Raw genomic sequence first — 22812 nt, forward strand, 5'->3', positions numbered from 1 at the left:
ACTTAACAAAATCCATTACTTTGCCACGCCATACCCAATTAAAAACGTGACACGTGTTATTATTAATTTTTGACTTTCAAAAATGACAACTATGATTTTTCACATCACTTTAAGATGCCGGCTAAGATTATACATCAACCCCTTACTTCATGTCATATTGCTACAGTAAATTAACTGAATCTCCTCAGTCGTTTCATAGAATGCAACCATCAAATTCTCGCAAAATGCTCCTAAATCGTGGCGAGGAAGATGAAAGTGAGGAAGGGTTACGCATCGAGTAAAATTTTGGGGATAAAAGAGAATATGTTATGTAAAGTGAGGGTTGATGAGTAATCTTAGTTGGTGTTATAAAATGATGTAGAAAATCCTAGTAGTCATTTTTTAAAGTTAGAAATTCATAATAACACGTGTTGCATTTTTATTGGGTACGACGTCGTAAAGTAATGAATTCTGTTAAGTTACTTAACGTAAATTGATTTAAGGTAGTAAATTATTTTTTTGGCCTACCCTAAGAACTTATAAATTATTTTTTATATTATAAAAAATGATTTATAATTTACCTCGACTACATAGATCAATTTTGCATTTATCCATTTTATATATATATATATATATAAATAAAAGGTAAGGCTCTCACCGCGTCTGATGAGTGGGTAGCTGCGCTGGCAATCGCATATTCCTGATCAAAGAATATGGGGGTCCGGGGTCCTGCATTCTAAAGGTAGACCCCCGCCGATGTTCTTTGTGATTACACCTGAGCCCGGCCCCACGCTTCTCTCTCTCTGATTGACCAGGTCCACCCGCGAATCACCCAATCATCACTCACCGCAACGGCTCCAAATTCCTACTATGAAATTACGAAAGACACCCTTTCCTCTTAAGCTTCCTTATATACAGTATACACAGAGATAAGCTTGAATCACCGGGAACTCCCGGTGAGTTCTCAGCCCCACCATTTAACCCAAAATCCCTCACAACCGGCATTTCCCGGTCACTCCATTTTCCGTTGCGAGCAACTTTCCTCGATCCCCATATAAACCTAATCTTTCTCTCTCTCTCTCTGTGGGAGTGTGAGAGAGAGTTGGGGTTGGCGTTTGGGTTTATGGCTATTGATATATTGGACCCCGATATGGTCCACAGAGACCCCGAATCGAGCGGCGAAGTTCGAACCAACAGTCTCGTGGCCAACAAGCGCTGCTGCCTCTGCTTCCCCTGCTTCGGCTCCCGGCGATCCTCCGATGTCGGATTGGCCTGGTGGCAGCGGGTACGATCGAGCCAGGTCGGCGAGGACAGGTGGTGGTTCCGAGGCCTTGTTGCCCTCAAGAAACTCCGAGAGATATCCGAGATCGTCGCCGGTCCGAGATGGAAGACCTTCATCCGGCGGTTCAACCGGAGCCGGAGCGGCGGCGGCAGCAGTTCTGCGGGTAGGCAGGGAACGAAATTCCAATACGATCCTCTGAGTTACGCACTGAACTTCGACGAGGGACCGGGGCAGAACGGTGATTTCGACGCGGACGACGATTACCCCTTGTTCCGGAACTTCTCGAGCCGGTACGTTTCTGTTCCGAGCCACTTGCCAATGAAATCATCGTCGTCGGCTTTGGACTCCGGTAGGGAGACGGCGGTGGTTGCCTAAATATCGCCGGATGAGCTGGCGGGTTGACTACTGGACGTTGGCGTGGCGGCGCCAATTTTTTCGTTTTATATTACTGTTTCCTAAAGTGGATAGTTAATAGTTTTAGATATTTATTTATTAATTTTTTGTTTGTGAGTTGCGAGAGTGGATTTTATCATGTATAAAAAAATGTTTAGTGAAAATAAAATGCAAAGTGCCGTGGCCAGTGAGCTTAATAATTTAATTATATACTTTTATATCGATTGCTTATATTCAGAAGAAATAGTTTATTTATAATTTATACAAAAGTCATAAGTTTCTAAAAAATAATGATCTTGTTAATTGAGAGCGCCTACTATCAGTTCCATCATGATAAAACCCTTTTTGCAACTTTCAATTACTATGTGATACATCATCAATTTAAGAAAAATATAAAAAATAAAAATGAGAACAACCATACCAAATCAAAATGCCCGACCCACGGCTTCTCTGGCCACTTTTTTGCTAAATTGAGCCTCAAAATTCACTTTTAATGCCTTCAAATTTGTTTCTAATGCCTTAAAACTCATTTCTAGATTAACCTTTTTAGGATTTTTATCACTTTAAAGGGATTTGCCAAAGAGGGTTGTCGCTTGCCGTGACCCAGCTGTGGATGTTGTTCTCCATGGTGGATTCGGCGACAATGGACGGTGTCTCTAGGGTGGATTCTGGCGTGGTTGGATGGGTTGGGTATTTTAAGAAAGGATTTGGTGTTTTACGCTTTGTGTGTGTTCTACTCTTGGTGTAGTTTGGTGTAAGTGAGGTGTAAAGAATAATTGGAAGCTATAAAAATGATGTTATCAAGATCTCCTGATAAAAGGTTTTTTCTTACTAATTTATTTTATTGCAATTTGCAATGGAAGAATCACGTTACGGTTACGTCACTCGTAATTAATTTTTTTAAAAAAAGAAGGTGAGTTTTAAGAATATGTGAGGTGTGTAATCCGTGGAAAATGGGTGACGTAAAGGGAAGATAAAAATTGACTTTCCACTCTACTTGTTTGGTGAGCCGATGAGTCGGTGACCATGAAAAATCAATCTTATCTTCCTTTGTTAAAAAGGAAATAGGAAGATATGAATGAAAGAATGATATCTTTTTTATTTTATCCTCACAAACTATTTATTTATTGAATGGATCAAATCATTTGAAAAAAAAAAATTTAGAAAAAAGTGTTAGAATGTCTAGTATTATTCGATATTGTCACATACTCTTTTTCTTTTCCTTTTTTTAATGTTATTATTCTTGTAGATGTCTTGTTTGAAACTTTATTTTTGTTTTATGATGATGGTCTTAAAAGTGGGTCGATGATGAAGAGGAAGTGCCTAGGATAAAGTTTTTTTTTTTTTTTTTTTTATAATCTAGGTATAAGACAAACTTTTCTTTGCAGTATACAAATAATTGTGAGCTGTGAAGCGAGGGGAGTATTCTTGTGGGGGATAAATTAATGGTTTTAAGCTTATTAAAATGGTGAAGTATAGTTTGGATTCCTTGTTTGGTAAAAAAGATGGACCAGGTGTCATTGAAAAATCCAAAATTGATTTCTCTTTCTTGTTGGTGATAAAATGCAGACGTGGCTATTTTGACGCTTCCAGAGGTGCCTTCATTTTTCAATCAATTTAATTTTTCAGTGATGTAGATAGCAGTGCTAGGATCCCTTTCTGTCTAAGCAGGTCATGTAAGAGTCTTATTAGAAAAAAAAAAAAAAAAAAAGGTCATGTAAGAGTCTGATGCTGACAAAAGGCTTTTCTTTTTTATTATTTTTTTTTAAGTTAATAGTTTGCCGTATCTAAATATCGCACTTTTCATAGACCCAAATGAAAAAAGAAAAAAAAAAAAGAGAAAGTAATAGTATAGAGACTGAAGTATATTTTTCCCAGTTTAGAACTGTATAAATTCTAAAAGCTTAAGCAGAGAGATATGAAGTCTCTTTCACAATATAAGCTGCAACTCCTGTCACATGACTGCTGAAAGTCGGTCGGTAAAGTTGGTGTTTTAAATCAATGGGTTCTCATGCAAATAATCAGCGGCCATGCAGAAAGAGTCATCACCTAGTGCAAAGAGGTTTTGTCTCTGTAGAGCTTGGCCAAAAAGGTCTAATATCATCCAATGGGTACAATTAGATTTGGGTCTTCCAGACAAATTCCTATATACAAATCGGGCACATACATACAACATCTTCTTATGGGCGAACTTTTCTGCTATTTACAGATTTTATGTTCAGCAAAATATCACCTACAATCCATGGAAAGCTCAAGCAACTAAAGCTTTCCTGGCAATAAGTTGGGTGGTAGGTTACATGATACCATGCTGAGGCCATCTGTTGATGTTCATGCCTTTGGCAGCTACTTTCAAACCATTCTTTGGCTTCATTTTGTAAGCTCTTCACTGCCAGCAGAATTCTATCCTTCATATCACCATATCTCCTGTTATCACGTTGCAAATATGCTTCGCGGCTCCGCAGATTACCAGTTAGCATCTCATCTTCGCTCTCGGCTCTATAATATATCATTAAGGTACTCATTTTCTCTAAATACAGGTCCTTGTGACTTTCTGCAATTTCAAGGAAGTTGTGGAAACCATCTACTTCAAGATCACAATCGTAAGTTCCTTCAGCAATCTTATCCAAGACAAAGTTTGACCTTTCTTGCAGCATTGAGTCAACTGTCGCACGGTAGAGTTTCCCCAAGACCCCATTGGAGGTATACATGGGTTTGCCTACCCTCTCCATGAAATCTGGAAACTCCCTTGGCTTCAAGACCCTGGGCATTTCAGCTGGTGCACCAGTCTTTGCAAAGTCAACAGCCATAGAGTGGAGGTTTGCCAACTCTAGACATTTTTGGCTCCGGGCTTTATTTGGCTCACGGTCGCCATGAACTAGATGTGCAGTAGAGATGGCACCCAAAGTATCATTGATCATGTAATCAACAAAAAACTTTTGAATTTCCTGCAATTTTTTCCCAGACTAATGAGAAAACAGTTAAGAAGTGATAATATATATGATGAAAATTCAATTCCAACTCTATAGGGTAAAACTTAGATTAGAAAATCGACCTCTAAGCTCACATCATGATCCTTTATACGAGGTCTTCGCCCTGTGTAGTCCATTGGGGGATCAGTTTGACATGGGATGAGACCTTTGTCCCAGCTGATGAAAAATTGGTCTCCATCAAGATCGCCACCAGAGCATTCATTTGCATGCGGCCTGCAGACTCAAATTCTTAGCCACAAGTATTATCTATTTAAGAACTAAAAGAACAAACCATCTCTCGTGCTCTATTATGTATTGCTCTAATACAACAAAGCTAGGAAAACATTAATGCAGGAAATTATATGTCCAGGGCAGCTAGGAAATTTAAACAGAATGAGACGTTCAGTGCAGGTAAGTGGTTAGACAGAAACGGAATAAAAATTTGCATTTCCTGGCAGGGGAAAGTGGGCTTCATGAATAACTTCCTAACCAGGATATAGGCAGATTGCTCCTGTAAGAGGGCATCAGATGCAAAGTTGCAATGACTGATGGCATCAAAACTTATACGCATTGCCAAGGAAAAAGAAATGAAGTAGGAGAAATAGTAGTAAATTCAGCTCAACCCAGCAAAGCCTTTCAGTGATTAAATTGGTTTGGCTAATAAATAACAAGCAAGGGAGAAATTCATGAGGAAAATAAATTTTCTATCTAAACTAAGTCCTTAATAACATATCCATACTTTGAAATTGCTGTCTCAAGTCCAAAGATGCAGATGAGCCCCAATCTAATCTCTACAGTTCATAGGTTCATAGACCGGAACTATAACCTATCAACCTGATTCTGGTGATTCTTAACAATCCTAAAATAGAAGGGAGTATTTTTCATAACATTGTCAAATCATTCGGGGAAGGATAGGTAAAGCATGCAATGGTTCTCATAATTGCACCTCGCATACCATATCTTGTGAAGAAATAAATGCCGACTCCAATCCATAAATGTAAATAAAAAAAAAAATCTAGACATTTGATTTATACCGTTCTCCTTTCTGAGGAAAGATGAGGCAATCCACCAGACCCTTCTCTTCTAATTCTACTTCATAGATAGCCTCAAGGACTCTGACGTCTCCTGGGTGAAGACAAGGATTTTTGGTCACAACCACCTTCCCTACTATTACACATGTTGTCTCATCCACCTTGTGAAAGTAACTCTGATTCAAAGATTGTAGTTCTGCTTTTGTCATGGTGACACGTACATAAATTTGGCCATAGTTTAAAATGCCAGTTTCATCCATACAACCAATCAGGATCCGGCCCTTTGGAACAAATATTCGACATCTACTTTTCAAATCAGACAAGAGGTTCTCATAATGTGCTTGAAGCATCATTGAGAGGTAAGGTTCCTGATTTGGCTCATAACCCTGAAGCAGCATTTTTATCAGAATGTTTCTAGAATTTGATCCATTCAAGCTCTCTAAGGCATTTAAAGCTGCCTCTCTACTTGTCAGCATTTTGTGCAGCAGACACAATTGTTCCTGTTGCATTGCCTCAAATACTTCGTCCTCAACTCCCAAGGTAGACAAGAGGGAAATAATTTCTCGATTCAAATAGCAAGGCATTGAATCACTCCATTTAGTGACATTAAGCATCCTGTTTTGTGATTCAAATTTAAGCATACTACCACGCAGAGATAGCTTCCGAAAGGAATTACGGTCAACAGCGACGACACCTTTGTATCCACCATATCTTATTTGAAATGCTGAAGGAGTTCGATTTAACCCACATTTCTGAGCAACCTGCATAGCAAAAGACAGAGAAATTTTTCCAATGCCATCTGAGAAGCAGTAGTCAAAACCATCAGTGGTTACTTCAACATCAGGAATAATCTCTACATCTTGTTCAGGGACGACAAAAGTTTGGTGAGAGGAACTGAACAACTGACCCATCCTTGCTGCACATTTGGAGACACTGCGAATCTTATTGAAGCACCCCATCCATTCTCTGATATCTTCTGCTTTTATTTTTTCATTAGAAGCAAACATCCAAACGGAATTCGATCGGAGTTGACTAGCCGAAAAAGCCAAAAACTGAAATCTTTTTGCCCCAATCACAATCCCATCTCGAAGAGCAGACAATATCCGATAATATATTCCGGTTCTAAATGGTTTGGCAAAAATACCTCGCTGGACACTTGTGGAAATGGCATTTACCGGAAGCTTGCTCCAATCCTCTTCAACAAAAGTAACTCTCATAAAGTCTGAAGCATATGATGCAAAATTCTTCACGACATAATTAGAAGTTTCAAGCTCAGGACCCAGGCAATAAATCTTTGAAGGGGTAATTAAGGCTCTATGACAACTCATTACATTATGATCTGCTAACCTTTCGTGGGAAGATGGGGGAATGCTTTTACTGTTTCTTCCTAGGACATGTAATTGAGTCTTTACAAACGATAAAGGCTCATAACAAGTGGAATTTAGCTTGTGCAACTTCTGAAGAATCATAAGAGCAGTTTCAACCTTTAATCTGCCAAGTGTCTCAACCAGGTCAGAATCTACTGCAGCAAGGCTAATTTTTTGGGTATGAATAAGGGAATTAAGTTGGAAAAAGATTTCATATGCTAAGTCCGAGCCCAATTCACATTTCACAAGTGGAACTATCTCGGATGTAGAACAGAATTCCTCCCCATCCTCTAAAATCAGATCCTTCATGTCTTCTTTATAGCGAGGGAAACTTGTAAAAATATCTGAAGCCAATAATCCTTCTTCAGTTTCCCAACAAAATGAAGTTGATTGTCCAATTGACTTCAAAACAGAAAAGTCAGTAGTGCGAACCCATAGATAGTCGAGATCTTCCTTGAAGATATTGTACCGATCACCACTAAATTTTGAAGTTATACCAGGTCCAGAAACTTTTTGGTAGATCCTTGGGCCATACTTGAGCTGGGAGAAAAGATTAGTAAAGTTCAAGGTAAGATAGATAACAAGCATAGAAAATAGTGGTCTAAAGCCAGAAACCAATCAACAAGAGAAGTAACATCAGAAGATAGATAAAGTTACTTAAAAATGGTCCTTTCATCCAAGTGCTGTATGCTAAAAACTTCACATCCTCTCACTTTTTCCCTCTTTTACAACCCCAAGCAAATGACATTAGAGCATCACCAGCAGAGTAGCACAAACCCTCATATTATGTATATCTAACTAATATGAGGCCCTTTTCACCTCCAACAGATTATCCTCAGAGCTGTAAAAACACATTTTTTGCTACATTAACTCTCAACCTTTAGCTAATTACTTTTTGGTTCTTCCTCAAATCCTTAATGGCTATAGTCTCTGGCTCTTCCTCAAATCCCAGCTCAATGCAACCCAGTTTCACTCCATTCTCAAGTTCCACATCCAAGTGTCCCTTGTCCAAAGCGCCCACTGACAGACCACAAATCCCACAAGTAACACTGACCCTGATACCAAACCTTCCCAAGACCAAAAGCCAGTAATGGATCATGAAAAAAAAAAAAATTTGGAGCCCCCCACCAAATGAAGGAACAAGAGAAAAACTAAGAACAGTCACGAATTACCACATAAAACCTATAAATCAATAAGCAAGTTCAAAATTTGGGGCACCCAGATGCAGAAGAAGAGCGAAGGAAAGGCAGGTCACACAGAATACAATCCGAACCCACTAAACAACCAAAAACCCAATAAGGAATCAATAAGAATATCCAAAACTTGAGCCACTCCTATCACAAAGAATCCAAACAAAACCCAAATAGGTAGGAAACCAGATATAGAATCAATACAAACATCCAAAATCTAAGCTACCCAGATGAAGTTTGGTATTACTTATCAAAAATTGGTATTACTTATAAAAAAAAAATAAAAAAATAAAAAAAAAGGAAAAAGAAAAAAGAGAGCAGCAAGATGCAAATGGGCCGCATGAATCAAACAAAAACAAGAAGAAAATGAGTAAGAGAGGCCGGGGGATGGCTATGATTGTGAAGAGAAACGTTAGAAAAATATGCTGTTTGAAAATATGAGTGTTGGTAAGAATATAATAAAATAAAATAAAAAACAATGAAAAAAAATATTTAAAAGAAAATTGAGAATTTGTTGGAGTGTGTATAAAAAAACAGTAGATAAAGTAGAGAATTGCACTTTTTGGTTAGGTATTTTTCATAATGCTACTCGAGATGCTCTCACAAGGTAGAGTACAATCTTGTTCCTTACACGGCCAGAATTGTTCATACTCCATTACAGAGTCTGAATAAAGGTTTTACCAATATAAAGCCTTCTCCTAAGGTGGAAACTGAATGTTATTAAACTCACTAAGCCTTTACTAATTCATACATGATATGATCCATAAAATGTGATACAGCGAAATGAGTGTTCTATTTATTCAATAGCTCCACGATACGAATTATTATATATACAGCTGTCCTCAAATTCTAACCAACTATTTAATTCTACACAAAACCAATATCGAATCTACCTTTATGGAACTATCAAGTTAGCCTGAAAAAGAGGCTTCAAAACAGGTTGTCACTTTTTCTTGCAGGTATTAATTTTCATCTAGAGAATAATAAAGAAAAAGTTACAGAAACTCTTATTTTAAAGGAAAGAAATAACTCTCAATTGCAACTTCAACTCTCAAAATCATCATAAAAATTTTACTTTGTTGATAACACTAACTCAATTCATTTCAAATTAATTAATGTTATCCAAACTTTTTGAGGCTGGCTAAAAAGGTCATTTATTGCCATTCCCCTCTATATAGGACCAAACATGACTAAGATAATATCCCATCATGTCCTTTCTGAGAACCAAGATCAAATACCTTTGAAATGAAAGGGGCAGGGAATAATCAAAGCTGGATAAGCTGCATTCACACCCAATAATCTTATAATTTGGTCAGCGCTGAACCGTGACACAAGCTTTTGGAGGCAACTGTAAGCGTACATATAGGGGTTTACATTCAACTGAACCACATATATGGTTTCAAAAGGGAATGAAGGACTCCTAACATCACAATCCAATAATGATTACGATACTAAGTTACTTAAAACAAACCACAAACTCAAGTAATCATTGATTATCAATCCAGCAATAGACATCACTTTTGTCAAGGAATGCGCTAAAAGGCAAATTTTATATAAGTAAAAAGGTAGGTGGTTTCCTCTCGCTCATTCACCTGCTGTTCCCAAAACTGTAAACCTTCATTCTCCTAAATAGCAGACATTATACCGGCATACAAGTATACATCTCAGAAGATCAATACAACCCCAGAAGAAACAAACAACATATCAGAGACAACAACTCATCTAGTTTGAGACAAAGCACAAGATACTTTAATTTTGAATATGCAAGAAAACAATGTCTAGAGATATCAACCACAACTACCAATCAGCAATGGATCAAAATCCAATGGCGATCCAACCGAAATCTAATGGTAGCTTTAAAAGCCACATCAAGGAGTGTGGGAGTAGGAGTGTGCGTATCATTACTCTTCAATTAAAAGATAAAGCTAACACCAGAAATTCCCCATCTTTCCTATTAGCAAATTCGTTTTCTTACACTCAATCCAACAAGCAAACACAACAATAATCAAAGGTTGCTATCGAATCTCCATCTACCTCAGCATTAAAAACATAACAATAAAAAAGAAACATACCTTGAGAATCAGAGCATTGACATCTGTTCCTCCCAAACAACACCTATCAGCCTCCAAAACATCCTGAAACATAACCTCCACCTTGTAACACTCCCCACTCTGCCACACCCAGAACTCCACTCGCGCTCTCTCAGGCATAACCCAGACCCTGACGCCCTCCCAGGACTCCAGAACACTCATGCAGCCCTCTCTCGCCATGAAACCCACGTGCAGAACGCAGTTCTCGAGGCGGTGCTTGGGGTGCACGGGGCGGACAACGACGTCGTCGAAGGTGTCGGAGAGCCTGAGGGTGTTGGACTTGAAGCTCAGGGAGAGGGACTGGGCCTTGGACCTGGCCTCGAGGCTGGCGAACTGAACACGGCCGAACCCCCGGGACTTCCAGTTCTTGCGCTCGGTGGCGATCTCCACGGCGTAGACTGAGTCCGGGCCGAGTGTTGACTCGAGGAAGTGTAGGAGGTCGTGGGCTGTCGCGCTTTGAGGAATGTTTGAGACGCGAGCCGTGGGTCTCTCCACCACATCCATTGTTTTTCTTCACACAGAGAGAGAGAGAGAGAGAGAGAGAGAGAGAATCTGTGAAGAGTGAAGTGAAGAGAAGGAGATTGAACAGACTTTTGTCCGTATGGGGGTTTAGTCTTCTAGACTTCTAGTCAGAGGGTCTATTGGGTCTTCATAGCTATTTTGGTGAGTTTTGTCCTTTGTTGTTGGCAGATCTTGGGCACTGGTGGGGTCGTACCTCCGTTACTTTTCTTTTAGCTAAACTAATGGACTGCAATGAGGCATGGCTGGTCGAGGGAGGGTGGTTCGAACACCCAACTATCCGTAATGCTTTTGGGTTGGACTAAGGGTCTTAAAAGTGATTTGATCACTCCCAAATGAGCCGCAGGAGTGATCAAAATTATTTTCATGACGGTTTATTAATTTAGTTAATGAAATAGTGACGGAAGTACTAAATTAATATTTATCCCTAAGTCAAGTACCACGTACGATACAAATTGAAATCTAAATTAAAAAAAAAAAAAAAACAAAAAAGAAAACCTAAGTACTAAAAAAATAAATAATCCTATTAATTATTGCTTCTAGTTTTGTCTCTTTTATCTTGTTCAATAAACATACTTTCCCATCCAATTTCGTTAAATGGAGGGAAAAATGTAAAATAGTGTACATGGTTATACCAATTTATAATAAATTTTTCGTGATATAAAAATATTTTGAGAGTTTTTTGGTGGTATTTGAAAATAACAAATAGGTCCATGTATTCAATTACTATTTTTTTTTTTTTTTTGTTAATAGAAATCGTTAAATGCCACGTTAGTACTAATCAGATTATAACATATGGCACTCATAATAAAAAAAAAAAAAAAAAAATTAAAATATAAGTATATAAATATATAAGAACTATATATATAATTTTTTTTTTTTTTTTTTAAATAGAATAAGGGTAGTCAAGCCACCCTTTTGCCAAATGGGGGGTGACCGAATTGCCAGAGTTGGTTCAGCCACCCCTGCTAAGCATATCTGAGGGTAGCCAAACCACTCCCAATAACCATTGAGGGTGGTTTGACTACCCCTAAATGAACTCTCAAAAAAATTGAGGAGATGGTTCAACAACCCTAGTGGCCGTTGGAGATTGTTTGGCCATCCCTAGATATGCTCGACAGGGTTGGTTTAGTCTTTTGTTGGCATTTTTTATAAGATTGATCGCTTCTTTATAATAACTTATAAAGCCTAGTCTCATCTAGTAAGAAATCAATATGAGACTTAGTATCAGAAGAATCATTATAATTTACTCACTTTATATGAGTTATTTATCTTAATATGACGCTGAAGTGCTAAGTGAAAAGTAAAGAAAATGCAATCAAGCTACTGCCCGTTTGGTTATCTTAGCATTGTTTTTTTATAATGTTTGAGTTGTGCTTCTGCTTTTGCAGGACGGTTTGATTGCTTCTAGTTGGCATCTTTTGCTACTACTTAATGTGTTACCTTTAAAAATCATGGCAATATGGCATATCAACTCTCAACTCCAACCTACAGCATGCTGGATTAGGGGTTCACAGGAAGATCTTGCGACTTAAATGATACTCAATTGCAAGAATGTGTATATTTGGTTCTCAAATCTTCTAAATTATGATCCAATCCTAGCCTTCAAGTCTTGTTCAAGACATATATATCTATGTTACCCTTGGCAATTAGTTGAATTAATTGTTAAATTATTAGTTATCCCAAAAGCATAAGCTGATAGGAAGATGCAAATTTAATTACTTAATCATTAGTTTAACACTCCCCTCATCTGTGGGTTCAAACTCTATTTTTTTATAAGTGAGGTCCAACACGTAAAATATTTAATTGAAATAAGGGGTGAAATAACAGAGTCAAGGTTTGATCCATGGACCTTTGGCTCTGATACCATATTAAATTACCAGTTATCTCAAAAACTTAAGCTGATAGGAAGATGTAAATTTAATCACTTAACCATTACTTTAACATTAACATTGACAATTCATTACTTGTTCAATATTATTACAAAGAGTCATAAATTGAGCTTCCTTGAGTGAAGGTTACCGATTAAGAGGTAAAGTAGATTATAAGAAAAGGTGGTTAAAGAGAATCCCAAGATAAGGAATTCAAATATGCAATTCACCACAATTATGATCCAAGGTAAAATCTTTGATGGGGTATCAGAATCTTGGTCACTGTTATGATTTCCCCTATAGAGAGAGAGAGATTGCGTTTTCTATGGAGTAGCAAAGTAGGGAAAACTTAGTCAAAGAGCTTGCACTATTCATCTGGAAAGTATATGCTATATGAACTACTTATACTTGTGACATCTTGTTAATCATAGGATTTAATCTTTTTACACTTACACGCACAATGCTAAAGCATTCCAACAACACCATATTATGATTTGGCTGGCCTTGATGCTGAATATTATACCTGATCTTTCCTAATAAGAAAATTTTAGGACAGACCCTAATAACTTGGATCAAGTTTTGGCGGCCATAATCTCTACACCCTCCATTGGATGCAGAATTTTGCATTTCCTGTGAATTTCTAAAGGAAGATGACCTGTTCTGTGACATTTGCAAGAAATGTAATGGGGGCAGATGCAAGAGATTTGCCTCTAGTAGTCTCACATTTTCTTTTAAAGTTCCCTTTTTACAATTCTCACTTTTTCTAAATGCGACATGACAACTTCCACTCTGTTGGATTCTCATTGTAAGTCAATCGAACAAGATAATAAAGGATGAGGGACTAGAACAAAAAGACTGGAAAAACCTATGTGTGGTGACTGTATGAAGCCCAGAGGCCCAGGATAAGAGAGAGCGAGAGAGAGACCCACACCAACTTTGAAACAAAGCTATCATGACTAAAGAGAACTTTAGGTTAAAGGATGAGCTTTTATGACTAAAGATTAGAGAATGACGACAGTATTATAGAAAAGTATAGTAAATCATACTTCATTTGATTTGAAAGGAGCACTTTATACACACCAATATGAAAATGAGTCTGGCCCCCTTAAATCATTAACTATACCCGAAATGCCATCAATTTTTAACTTCTTATTGCAGTCAGTAGATTTAAGCATAAACATATGGAAAATTATAGGCACTGCATAGAAATTTGTGGGTGGTGACAACTGACAATAAACAGGCCTGTTTTCCGGGGACTTTCTTACCTATTTACTTTCTGAAAGGAAAAGGCTTATTGACTGTTTACAATTAGCATAATTCTTGGCTAATCTGATTCTTGGGACTTTCTTTCACCAAGCTATGCCCAATAAGGTAAGAGTACTGAAGAGTGGAGGAAAGTAGTATTCAGGTGAAGATCATAAATGCATGTGCCATATTTTTGAGAGATAATGCAAAGCAATCCTAGCTAGCTTTCAAAAGGTTTGATGTACATCTGAAATGTTAACAAAGGAGGCCTTAAATTTCACATGAGATTGTAATAATATAATTAAAGCTAATGTTTCTATATCTCCCCCAAAGAAAATTACAATAAAGAACTTCTCTAACAATCTTGAAGTTTCACTACCGCACATAACAGGAATGCTGTTGTCCCTTGAAATTTCAGGCAAAAGATGAGAAAACTAAGAGGTAAATTCGTTCCCAATAACTAGAAATAAGAAAAACAGAACACAAACATTAACAGACTTTTTATATGTGTAATAATTCATTTATCAATAGAGAACACAAAAATTGTAGTCATACATATTTTATTCAGCTCGATTTTCATTATTAATTGGGACACTTACATTAAAAGAAGGCGGTAGATCCATTCGATTGTTTGAAGAACTTGGGACTCTGCTCTTCTTTGACCACAGCCAGATCTTGGATACAGAAAAGCTATCACCTTTGGTACAGCCACTGATTTTCTTGCTCTCCACATCCCCATCAACTGAAAAATTGGAGAAGAATCCTTTCTCTTTGTCAAGCTTCACATTACTACTTCCATCACCACTGCCATCACCATCACCACTATCAGACAATGCCACTTGCAGAGTTGAATCATCAACTACATACTGAAATGTACCCATTGAATAACATCTCCTAGCATCCAAATTACAGCTACTGCTCTCTCCTCCTCCCTCTCCACTGCCAACTCCATCATGGAAGCTTCTGAACTTCCCAAGTCTTACAGAAAAGACCCTCTTTTCACCAACATCTTCCTCTATAGTTATTGGCCTATGAGTACCAGAAAGCCCATTCTCTCTATCACTAGGAAACCTATTTGATAGCTCCCTGGAAACATTAAAATTAAATACTGGAATTTCAATATGATTACCAGGCCCCAAAAGAGTCCTTCTACAAAGCGGACATGTTGAGTTTGAGAGAAGCCATGTATCTATACAGTCCATGTGAAAAGCATGACTACAAGTAGGAAGCAACCTCAGCTTGTCCTGGTCAGAAAATTCACACAGACAAACAGCACAATCAAATGGCTCCTTCAAACCCACTATATCTACATAGTAGAACACAGGCAGAGCATCTATGGAAGATTGGTCTAGACCTGAGTCATGTAAGCGAAAGAGCTGTTGAAGCTGTCTTTGGAAAGTACGAGAACCAGAGGTTTCTGGGTATCCATTTGATTGATAAATAGCTGAAGAAGATGGCCCTTTCATGAAAAATCTTACAAGTAAATGGAGAAGACCATAGATGAAGAAGATTACTGCTAGAATTACTATAAGCAAAAGAAGTACTGGACTGATTCTGCTAAAAGATGATGTTGAGGTTGCTTCTTTCTCATAGTTGGTACTGTAATAAGGAGCAGAGAATGAAGAGAGAGATGGCTGAGGAGGTGGGTATGCCAAACTTCCATCTTTTTTCTGGGCTTCATAGGGAATGCTAAACATTTTGACAGATGGGTATGCTAAAAATATAATCTTTATCACAAATGTCTTTTATACTTTTGAAACACACATTTAACTCCAACTCCAAGAGTAGAAATATTAATGTAGCTGGAATTATGCTAAGCTGTTGACAACCATCAAATTCTCTCGGTTTTATGAGGAAAACAAAATGCTTTTGGATGGGGATTTTGCTGCTATTACATGAAAGCCGAGTGAATGAATTTTCAAGATTAGAAAGAAGATGGGTTTTTGGAGAACTGAGGAGATGTTAAAGGTTGCATACGTACCATTTGATATGGGAAGCACACAGGAAACCATTAATAGAGAAATGCAGAGTCTCTGGTTGGTGAAGATGAGATTTTTCTGGTTTTGAATTCTGTTTGCGCCACAGGAGTCCCAAGAGGAAGGATTTTTTAGTTGTTAGTTTTATATAGATGTACACCAGCAGGGTTAAGGGGGGTGGGTGGGTGAGGGTGTGGCTGTGGGGAAGTGGAGTTAGAGGACATAGTGATGATAGCAAACATGACCTAAAATAGATTTTTTTTCCTTTCCCTTTTTTGTTTTTGTTCCAATTACTTTATGTTTGGCAAAGTAAATTTAAACAGTTAAAAAAACTAAAACACATGGAAAGTAATTTTTGTTTTTTTTTTTTTACCACAAAGTAAGCCAAATTCATTACTCATGTATCTGGTGTATGGATGTACATTTCCTCCTTTGACAAAATCCAAGGGGCCTACCACTTGCAGGTGTTCAGAAGACACAATCGAGGAAGCTGCATAGGGCTAATCATTAACTCAAATAATATCAAACAATCCTCAAAGCCCTCTTCTTTCTTGCCTCCCTCATTTTGAGATTATGGCTGACCACATCACAAGTGAAATGGGGGAATGATTAACATCTCCACCATTGCACACAATTCGATTGCCCACAGTAATCTTTGTGGCTTCTTTAATAATCACAAATGATCCAAATGGTTGCCTATCAATGATGATTCCCCATCAATCTTGGCATGACTGCAGTTATCACCCCTTTGTGGTGGTAAAAATTTTCAACAGGAAAAAGAAAAAGGTATTTCTGACTTGACAAAATAAAAGAGGATTTTATTTATTTATTTATTTAAATTAATGCAAAGAATACTTGGCAATAGGTCTTATTAGAACTTATAAAAACAGTGAAATATATGTTGGCTTCTTTTTCCAAAGTAAGAGACGTGCACATTGTTGAGTTTCATTTGGGTATGTTTGTTAATGTGATTTAGAAAATATTTTGTGTTTTTGGTTTGAAAAAATGTTCTTATGTAATATAAATGTGAACATTATTTTTAGAAGTGTTTTTTTGGTTGAGTATACATTTAAGAAATCGTGTTCTATAGAGTATATTTACTTCTATTTTTTTTTTTTTTTTTTTTAAATCCAAATAAATGTAGAACCTTACTTGCAAAATAAATTAAAACTAAGAAGTTTAATTGGGGTTGCTGTGCAGTCACCCCTCCTCCACTTAGAGTGGCCACATGCCCATCCTAATTGTTTTTTTTTTTTTTTAAAAAAAATAATAATAAAATTAAATTAAATAAGTTAATTCTTACCTCTACAAAAATGATTTATTTTGCTAAAATTTTTCTAAGGAGGAGATGAGGCAAATCCCAAAGGTGGACAAATCATGATGGTGGGGGGCATTGCGATACTTCTTTTTCTTGCATACATGGCATTTAATCACAATCAATTAGCGCTAGGGGTGGGCACGGATTGGGGCAGGGCGGGTATCGATATTTTTCTCACCTGCCCTGCACAATGCGGGTTCTGGAAATTCCAATCCGCCACCCGAGCACAATGAAGAATATCCGTTCGGGTTCGGGTGTTGTGGGGCGGGGCGGGGTAGATCGGGGAGAGTTGTGCGGATTAGGTTCTCTCTTCCTCAAATCCTCTCCTTTCTTTCCTCCCCCGGCTTCTCTTCTTTCTTTTTCGTTTCATCTCTTCTGCAGGTTTCTTCTCCTCCTAAACAAACACAAGTTACACAGCCGCTACATCAGAACCCTTGAATGTTGAATCAAACCTAAACCAAAGAACTTGGAATTAAATCTGGACGAGGGAGAAAAAAACTTGAAATCTGGACCAAGAACTTGAGATCTCTTGAGAGAGAAAAAAACCTGGATCGTGGTCTAGAGGTTGGAGCGGCGCAGTAGCCTATGGCCTGAGGATGTCGAGCGGCGGCGTAGACCAAGAGAGAAGCAAACGAGAGATGGAGAGAGAGTTGCTAACGAGAAAGAGAGAACAGACCAGAGAGAGAGCAGAAGATGGAGAGAGCAGACGTGAGAGACGAGAGAGAGGAGAAACGGCGCAAGAAAAAAATGATTAAGGTTAGGGTTTTTTTGTTTTATACTTATGCGGGGTTGGGTGGGTACCTACAAGGAAAAAATTTCAAAAACCGCAACCTGCCCTGCCCCGTGCGGGTTGGGAGAAATCCACCCGTACCTGCAAAAAAACACTTAAAACCCGCGCGGGCCTGGGGGGATCGGGGGGGCGGGGAGGGTTGGGTGGGTTTTTGCCCACCCTTAATTAGCGCACTCAAAGTAGATGAATTCGAAGGATTGCGGGAGAAGGATCCTCTGAAATGGAAAGGAGCCGATTTCTTATTCAAGAGGAGCAAAATTATCGAAATTGCGAAGAACAAGGATGCTCTCCATTTCAAACTAGTACTGGTGCATTCATAAATAGTGATAGGTATAATTAGCAAGCATTGCTATAAGATGATGAGTATTGTAGTATAATATTTAAGATGAAGTACATTCATACAATCATCAATGTTGAAAAAAAGAATTGTTCACCACACAAATGGATACTGGTGTGCTTTAGACACTCTTATGTAATTTCTTTTTCTTTCTGGGCAGACACTCTGTATTTAGATATAGGGATGAGTAGACGAATTTTTGTACTCTCACAGCGGACGTGTGTCTCCCATATATATGTGTGAGCCTGCATTAAAAGATATTGAGCTCTCTTCTTCCTCTTTCAATGTAACTATCATGGCTGCAACTTGACTCATGCTAGGCCTTTTATTTGGTGAAGGATTTATGCACTTCAAGGCTATCTGCAACAAGTTCACCATCCTCTCTTCACTAGCACCTTCTGTGAGCAGGCCCTTCTCAAACACTTCTACTGTCCATTCCTCTCTCACTACTGTCTGCACCCATGTAGCCAAATCAAGCCCATTGTTCTGCACAAGCTTTCCTGTGAGCAGCTCCAGGAGGATCACACCAAAGCCATAGACATCAAGCTTGAAGGTGCCATATGCTTGGCCTGCACTCAAATGTTTGTTTTTGAAATCTTTGGTTTGGGGAAGAAATGATTCTTCTTGATTTTCCATCATCATCAGACCGTATTCGCTGACGCATAAATTCATGTTTTTGTCGAACAAAATGTTTGTTGATTTTAGGTTGCCATGGGCTATCCCATCTTCTTGCAGCTCCTTGTGCATGTATGCCAAAGCCTCAGCAATGCTGGCTGCAACAATTAGTCTGCTTCCCCAGTCAAATGTATGGTCATTTTGTGGTCCTGAAAATCAACAATGACTCAGAAAAATATTTATATAGTTCTTATATGATATTCGTGGCGTTTAGGCCCTGGAAAATACATGGGAAAAAAGAGAGAAAGAGAATGGATGTAGCATGCCACAGATCCAATGATGAGGCATGGTGTACAGTTTTGTGCTAATATTGTAATCAGATTCTTAAGCAACCTAGAAACTAAAATAGGTTTCATGTGACACTTGAGTCTATGGGTATTAGAATATAAATTAAATGATTAAATTTATTCATTCATATCAACTTAATTGGTATAGTTTCATAATTCTTCTCCCGGTACAAAAGCTCTTGATTCAAGTCATTCAAGACCCACATGCATAAGCATTTATGCTTGCTTTATTCTCTCTTATTGTACTAATCTCTTGTATGATATGTTAAATCTGTCTTTTATTACTCTAACACTCCCCTCACGTTAAGACTCAAGCTCTTCCTTAATAAGTGAAGCGTTGATATAAAATATTTAATTGAAATTGAGGGTAAATTGACAGAAACCACGTTTGAAACTCACGACTTTTATTCTGATACCATGTTAAACGATCACTTATCGTAAAAGATTAAACTAATAAGAAATGATTGAAGGGGCATGGAAGAAACTAGGTAGACTAACATTGTAGAGAAAATATATTGAGAAAGAGAAGTTACCATGGAGAAGCTGGAAGAGGCTGCCATTCGGCTGATATTCATAGACAAGAAGCTTCTCTTGCTTAGAGCAATAAAATGCAATCGGTGGCAATATATTTGAATGCCTGGTTCGTTCTATCTTCTGTATCCTCCTGCGGAAATCTTCATCAGAAATTTCCCAATCCTTGATCCTCTTTACAGCCAAATTCACCCCACTATCGAGCATGACTTTGTAGAGGCTTCCATGCTTTCCTCTCCCAAGCAATTCAGCTGGAGCTCTAAGCAAATCCTCAAATCGCAGAGAAGGCACCGATGGACTCGTGAGAAGTACAAGGGTAGATGTAATGGCTGAACTTTCAATAGATGTCATTGAATATTCAGACCTGTTTACACCAAACTTGAACTGATGATCAATGGATGTTTCACTAGGCTTGTAGATGCTTGCATCCCCTGCCACTCTATTATTTGGAATTGGAACATCTACCTTTTCTTCTCTCTTCTTCTTTTTCTGGATTAATTTGACCGCAAAGAAGAGCACTATAACTATGCCAAGAATCATATAGCCAGCATATACAAGAAAGCCATTAGTTGACGATGCCTTTGGTTCCATTATAGATGGTGGAGGAGCAGGTGGGCAGGGAGTAGTTGACACAAGTTGTCCACATAATCCAGGATTACCCAAAAAGCTGTTTGCAGTGAAAAGGCCATGGACATCAGGAATTGGACCGCTGAAATTGTTGTTGGAGACGTTGAATTGATCAAAGTTGGAGAAATCAAAGTTGGGTATTCCTCCACGCAGATTATTATTCTGAGCTAGAAAGTTTCTGAGCCCTGAAATCCGAGGCAGATCAGGAAGCTCACCAGAGAAGTTATTGTCAGATATCTCCAGCCTCTTCAAGTTACCCAAATACGAGAGAGAATCAGGAAGGCTACCAGAGAAGTTGTTCCCACTTAAGTACAAGTGAGTCAGCTGCTTACATTTTCCTATCTCTTCTCCTATTGTTCCATGTATTGTGTTGTCTTTCAGGCTGAGAATAAGCAGATCCTTCGCCATGCAAACAGAACTGGCATCAAAAACTCCACTGAGACTGGATTTTTCAATACCTATTTGCCACACAGAATTACTGCGCGGATAACAAGTCACTCCAGCCCAGTTGCAATGATCTGAAGTCATGTTCCAACCCCAGTTGGCATCTCTTTGTGCATTTGCTCCTGGTGAGAGTTTGTCCATGAATTGAACAAGCGCCTGCTTCACCTCCTCCTCTTGTGAAATTGCCATTGGAGTGATGACAAGGATCAAAATGGGGAGTACCCAGATGGGAATTCTGTCCCTCTTCCTATGGCAGAGTTCAGATTTTTGTGCAAATGGCTCTATGCTTTCCTTATTTATCAACTGGGTTTGGCTAGTTGTAATGGCAGAAGAAGAAGAAAGTGCATGTAATAGGCTGATTAAGCTTATATCAGTCAAGACTGCCACTTGGCTGATATTACCGAGGTAGCTTGTAATGGTCTGTAATAATGTGACTTGCAGTAAGTGTTCATAGAAACGAGCCAAAAGGCACAAAAGTGGCGTTTGGAATAATTAGCAGCCGGCATTTTGAAACAGTCACATTTTGAATGCCATGCCCTTCTATGTTGGCTTCTCACTAAAATATATATATTGTCAATCATCATATTTTAATGTATGAAAGAGACCTCCTTTACACTAAAGTTACATTCCCATCGACCTAAAGGGGTAGTTAATGATTGCAATTTTTTATACGACCTATGTATGAAATTAGCAAGTTAAGGTTAAGAGATTTAACTTGTTTAATTAAATAGACCGAGTTAGAGTTGACCTATATAGTTTTCTACCCATTTCTCGACATGATTTAAACCCGATATGTGAATATAAATACTGACGCCCCTGTGGGTAGTAGAAAAGTCTAGATTATTAAAATCTGCTATGCTTCTAGTATAAGAATGTAGAAGGTAGATATCAAAGAGACATGCCTGCTTCAATGAAGCAAAAGTCATTCAGCAGGGAATAAAGAATCAAGATGGTCTTCTCAGAATGGCAAAATCTGTCTCAACTGTTAAACACATTGAATGAATTTTGTGATATATAGTATGTAACCAATAAATGCTCTGCCTTCTCCCAGATCGGCCAGTAATCTGAGATGAGCCAACAACAATACCAGGCAATGACTTCTTCAAGCACAAATAGCTCAAGCTGCAATTGGACCTCAACAACTCATAGGTTTTGAGAGCATGCCGGCTCGATAGGTTTTGAAGCTTTTGGCAATAAATTTAAGTGAAGCATTTTCTTTATGTTTAAATATTAATTGAAAAAAAAAAAGGTTAAAGTTATTACTCTCTTTGTGGGTGCAAAATTACCAATTATGTTATAATATAAATTAAATGATTAAATTCATCTATTTATATTAGTTTTGAAATAAGTAGTGATTTAAAAAAATTAAGTTTTTATTTTCAAGTTTTTTCTAATATCTCTTGATAATATGGCTTCGAGACAACGGTACTATGATTTTGATAATTTGAGAGAGAGAGAGAGTGTGTTTGTGTTTGTTAGATTTTGATTTTTAAAAAATTTGTGTTTGTGTGTGTGGGAGACTTTAGAACTCCCATACACTGATGCACATAAATCAACACTCATAGAGAGAAGAGAGGTTTATTAGGCATTAGTTAATTTTTTCGGGAGATATAATGCACATGATTATGTTTTGGTGTGTTCGTGTGTGTGTGTGTTTTTTTTTTTTTTTTTTTTTTTTAATATTCAAAATGGCGTGTACCATACTTAGGCCTTAATCTTCATCTATAAAAGAAGCCTTCATAATTTTCTAATACTTCTGTCATTTTTTTCTAAGATTATATATATATTACCAATACTACAATTATTTGAAAGGCTTTGGTAAAATTCACTCATAAAAAAATCGGCTTGTGATGAGAGAGTGCTTAAGAGCATTCACAGTACTTAATCTATA

General features: G+C 37.9%; 4 protein-coding genes across 5 annotated transcripts; 1 reads left to right on the forward strand and 3 right to left on the reverse strand.

Annotated features, from left to right (window-relative positions):
• The first annotated feature begins 916 nt into the window (after positions 1-916).
• LOC132173795 (uncharacterized) lies at positions 917-1859 on the forward strand. The gene has a single exon (XM_059585401.2). It carries the CDS (start codon positions 1103-1105, stop codon positions 1634-1636), a length of 534 nt encoding a protein of 177 aa, XP_059441384.1. The 5' UTR covers positions 917-1102; the 3' UTR covers positions 1637-1859.
• Positions 1860-3503: 1644 nt separating this feature from the next.
• Positions 3504-10910, reverse strand: RDR2 (RNA-dependent RNA polymerase 2). 2 transcript variants are annotated; one of them, XM_059585390.2, is made up of 4 exons: positions 10284-10910; positions 5658-7561; positions 4719-4857; positions 3504-4599 (listed from the first exon to the last, which is right to left on the reverse strand). In XM_059585390.2, the coding sequence occupies exons 1-4, from the start codon at positions 10803-10805 to the stop codon at positions 3835-3837; spliced, it is 3330 nt and encodes a 1109-aa protein (XP_059441373.2). In that variant the 5' UTR covers positions 10806-10910; the 3' UTR covers positions 3504-3834. The 2 variants fall into 2 exon arrangements, with proteins under 2 accessions (XP_059441373.2, XP_059441372.2); XM_059585389.2 differs by having other exon boundaries at positions 4707-4857; positions 10284-10909.
• A 3504-nt stretch (positions 10911-14414) lies between these two features.
• On the reverse strand, positions 14415-16104 carry LOC132173789 (RING-H2 finger protein ATL46). The gene has a single exon (XM_059585395.2). It carries the CDS (start codon positions 15631-15633, stop codon positions 14497-14499), a length of 1137 nt encoding a protein of 378 aa, XP_059441378.2. The 5' UTR covers positions 15634-16104; the 3' UTR covers positions 14415-14496.
• Positions 16105-18341: 2237 nt separating this feature from the next.
• LOC132173788 (putative inactive receptor kinase At2g26730) lies at positions 18342-21196 on the reverse strand. Its single transcript, XM_059585394.2, has 2 exons — positions 19853-21196; positions 18342-19181 (listed from the first exon to the last, which is right to left on the reverse strand). The coding sequence occupies exons 1-2, from the start codon at positions 21108-21110 to the stop codon at positions 18565-18567; spliced, it is 1875 nt and encodes a 624-aa protein (XP_059441377.2). The 5' UTR covers positions 21111-21196; the 3' UTR covers positions 18342-18564.
• Positions 21197-22812: the final 1616 nt, after the last annotated feature.

Source organism: Corylus avellana, chromosome 3 (assembly GCF_965113065.1).
Source record: "Corylus avellana chromosome 3, dhCorAvel1.hap1.2, whole genome shotgun sequence".
NCBI classification, from domain to species: Eukaryota; Viridiplantae; Streptophyta; class Magnoliopsida; order Fagales; family Betulaceae; genus Corylus; species Corylus avellana.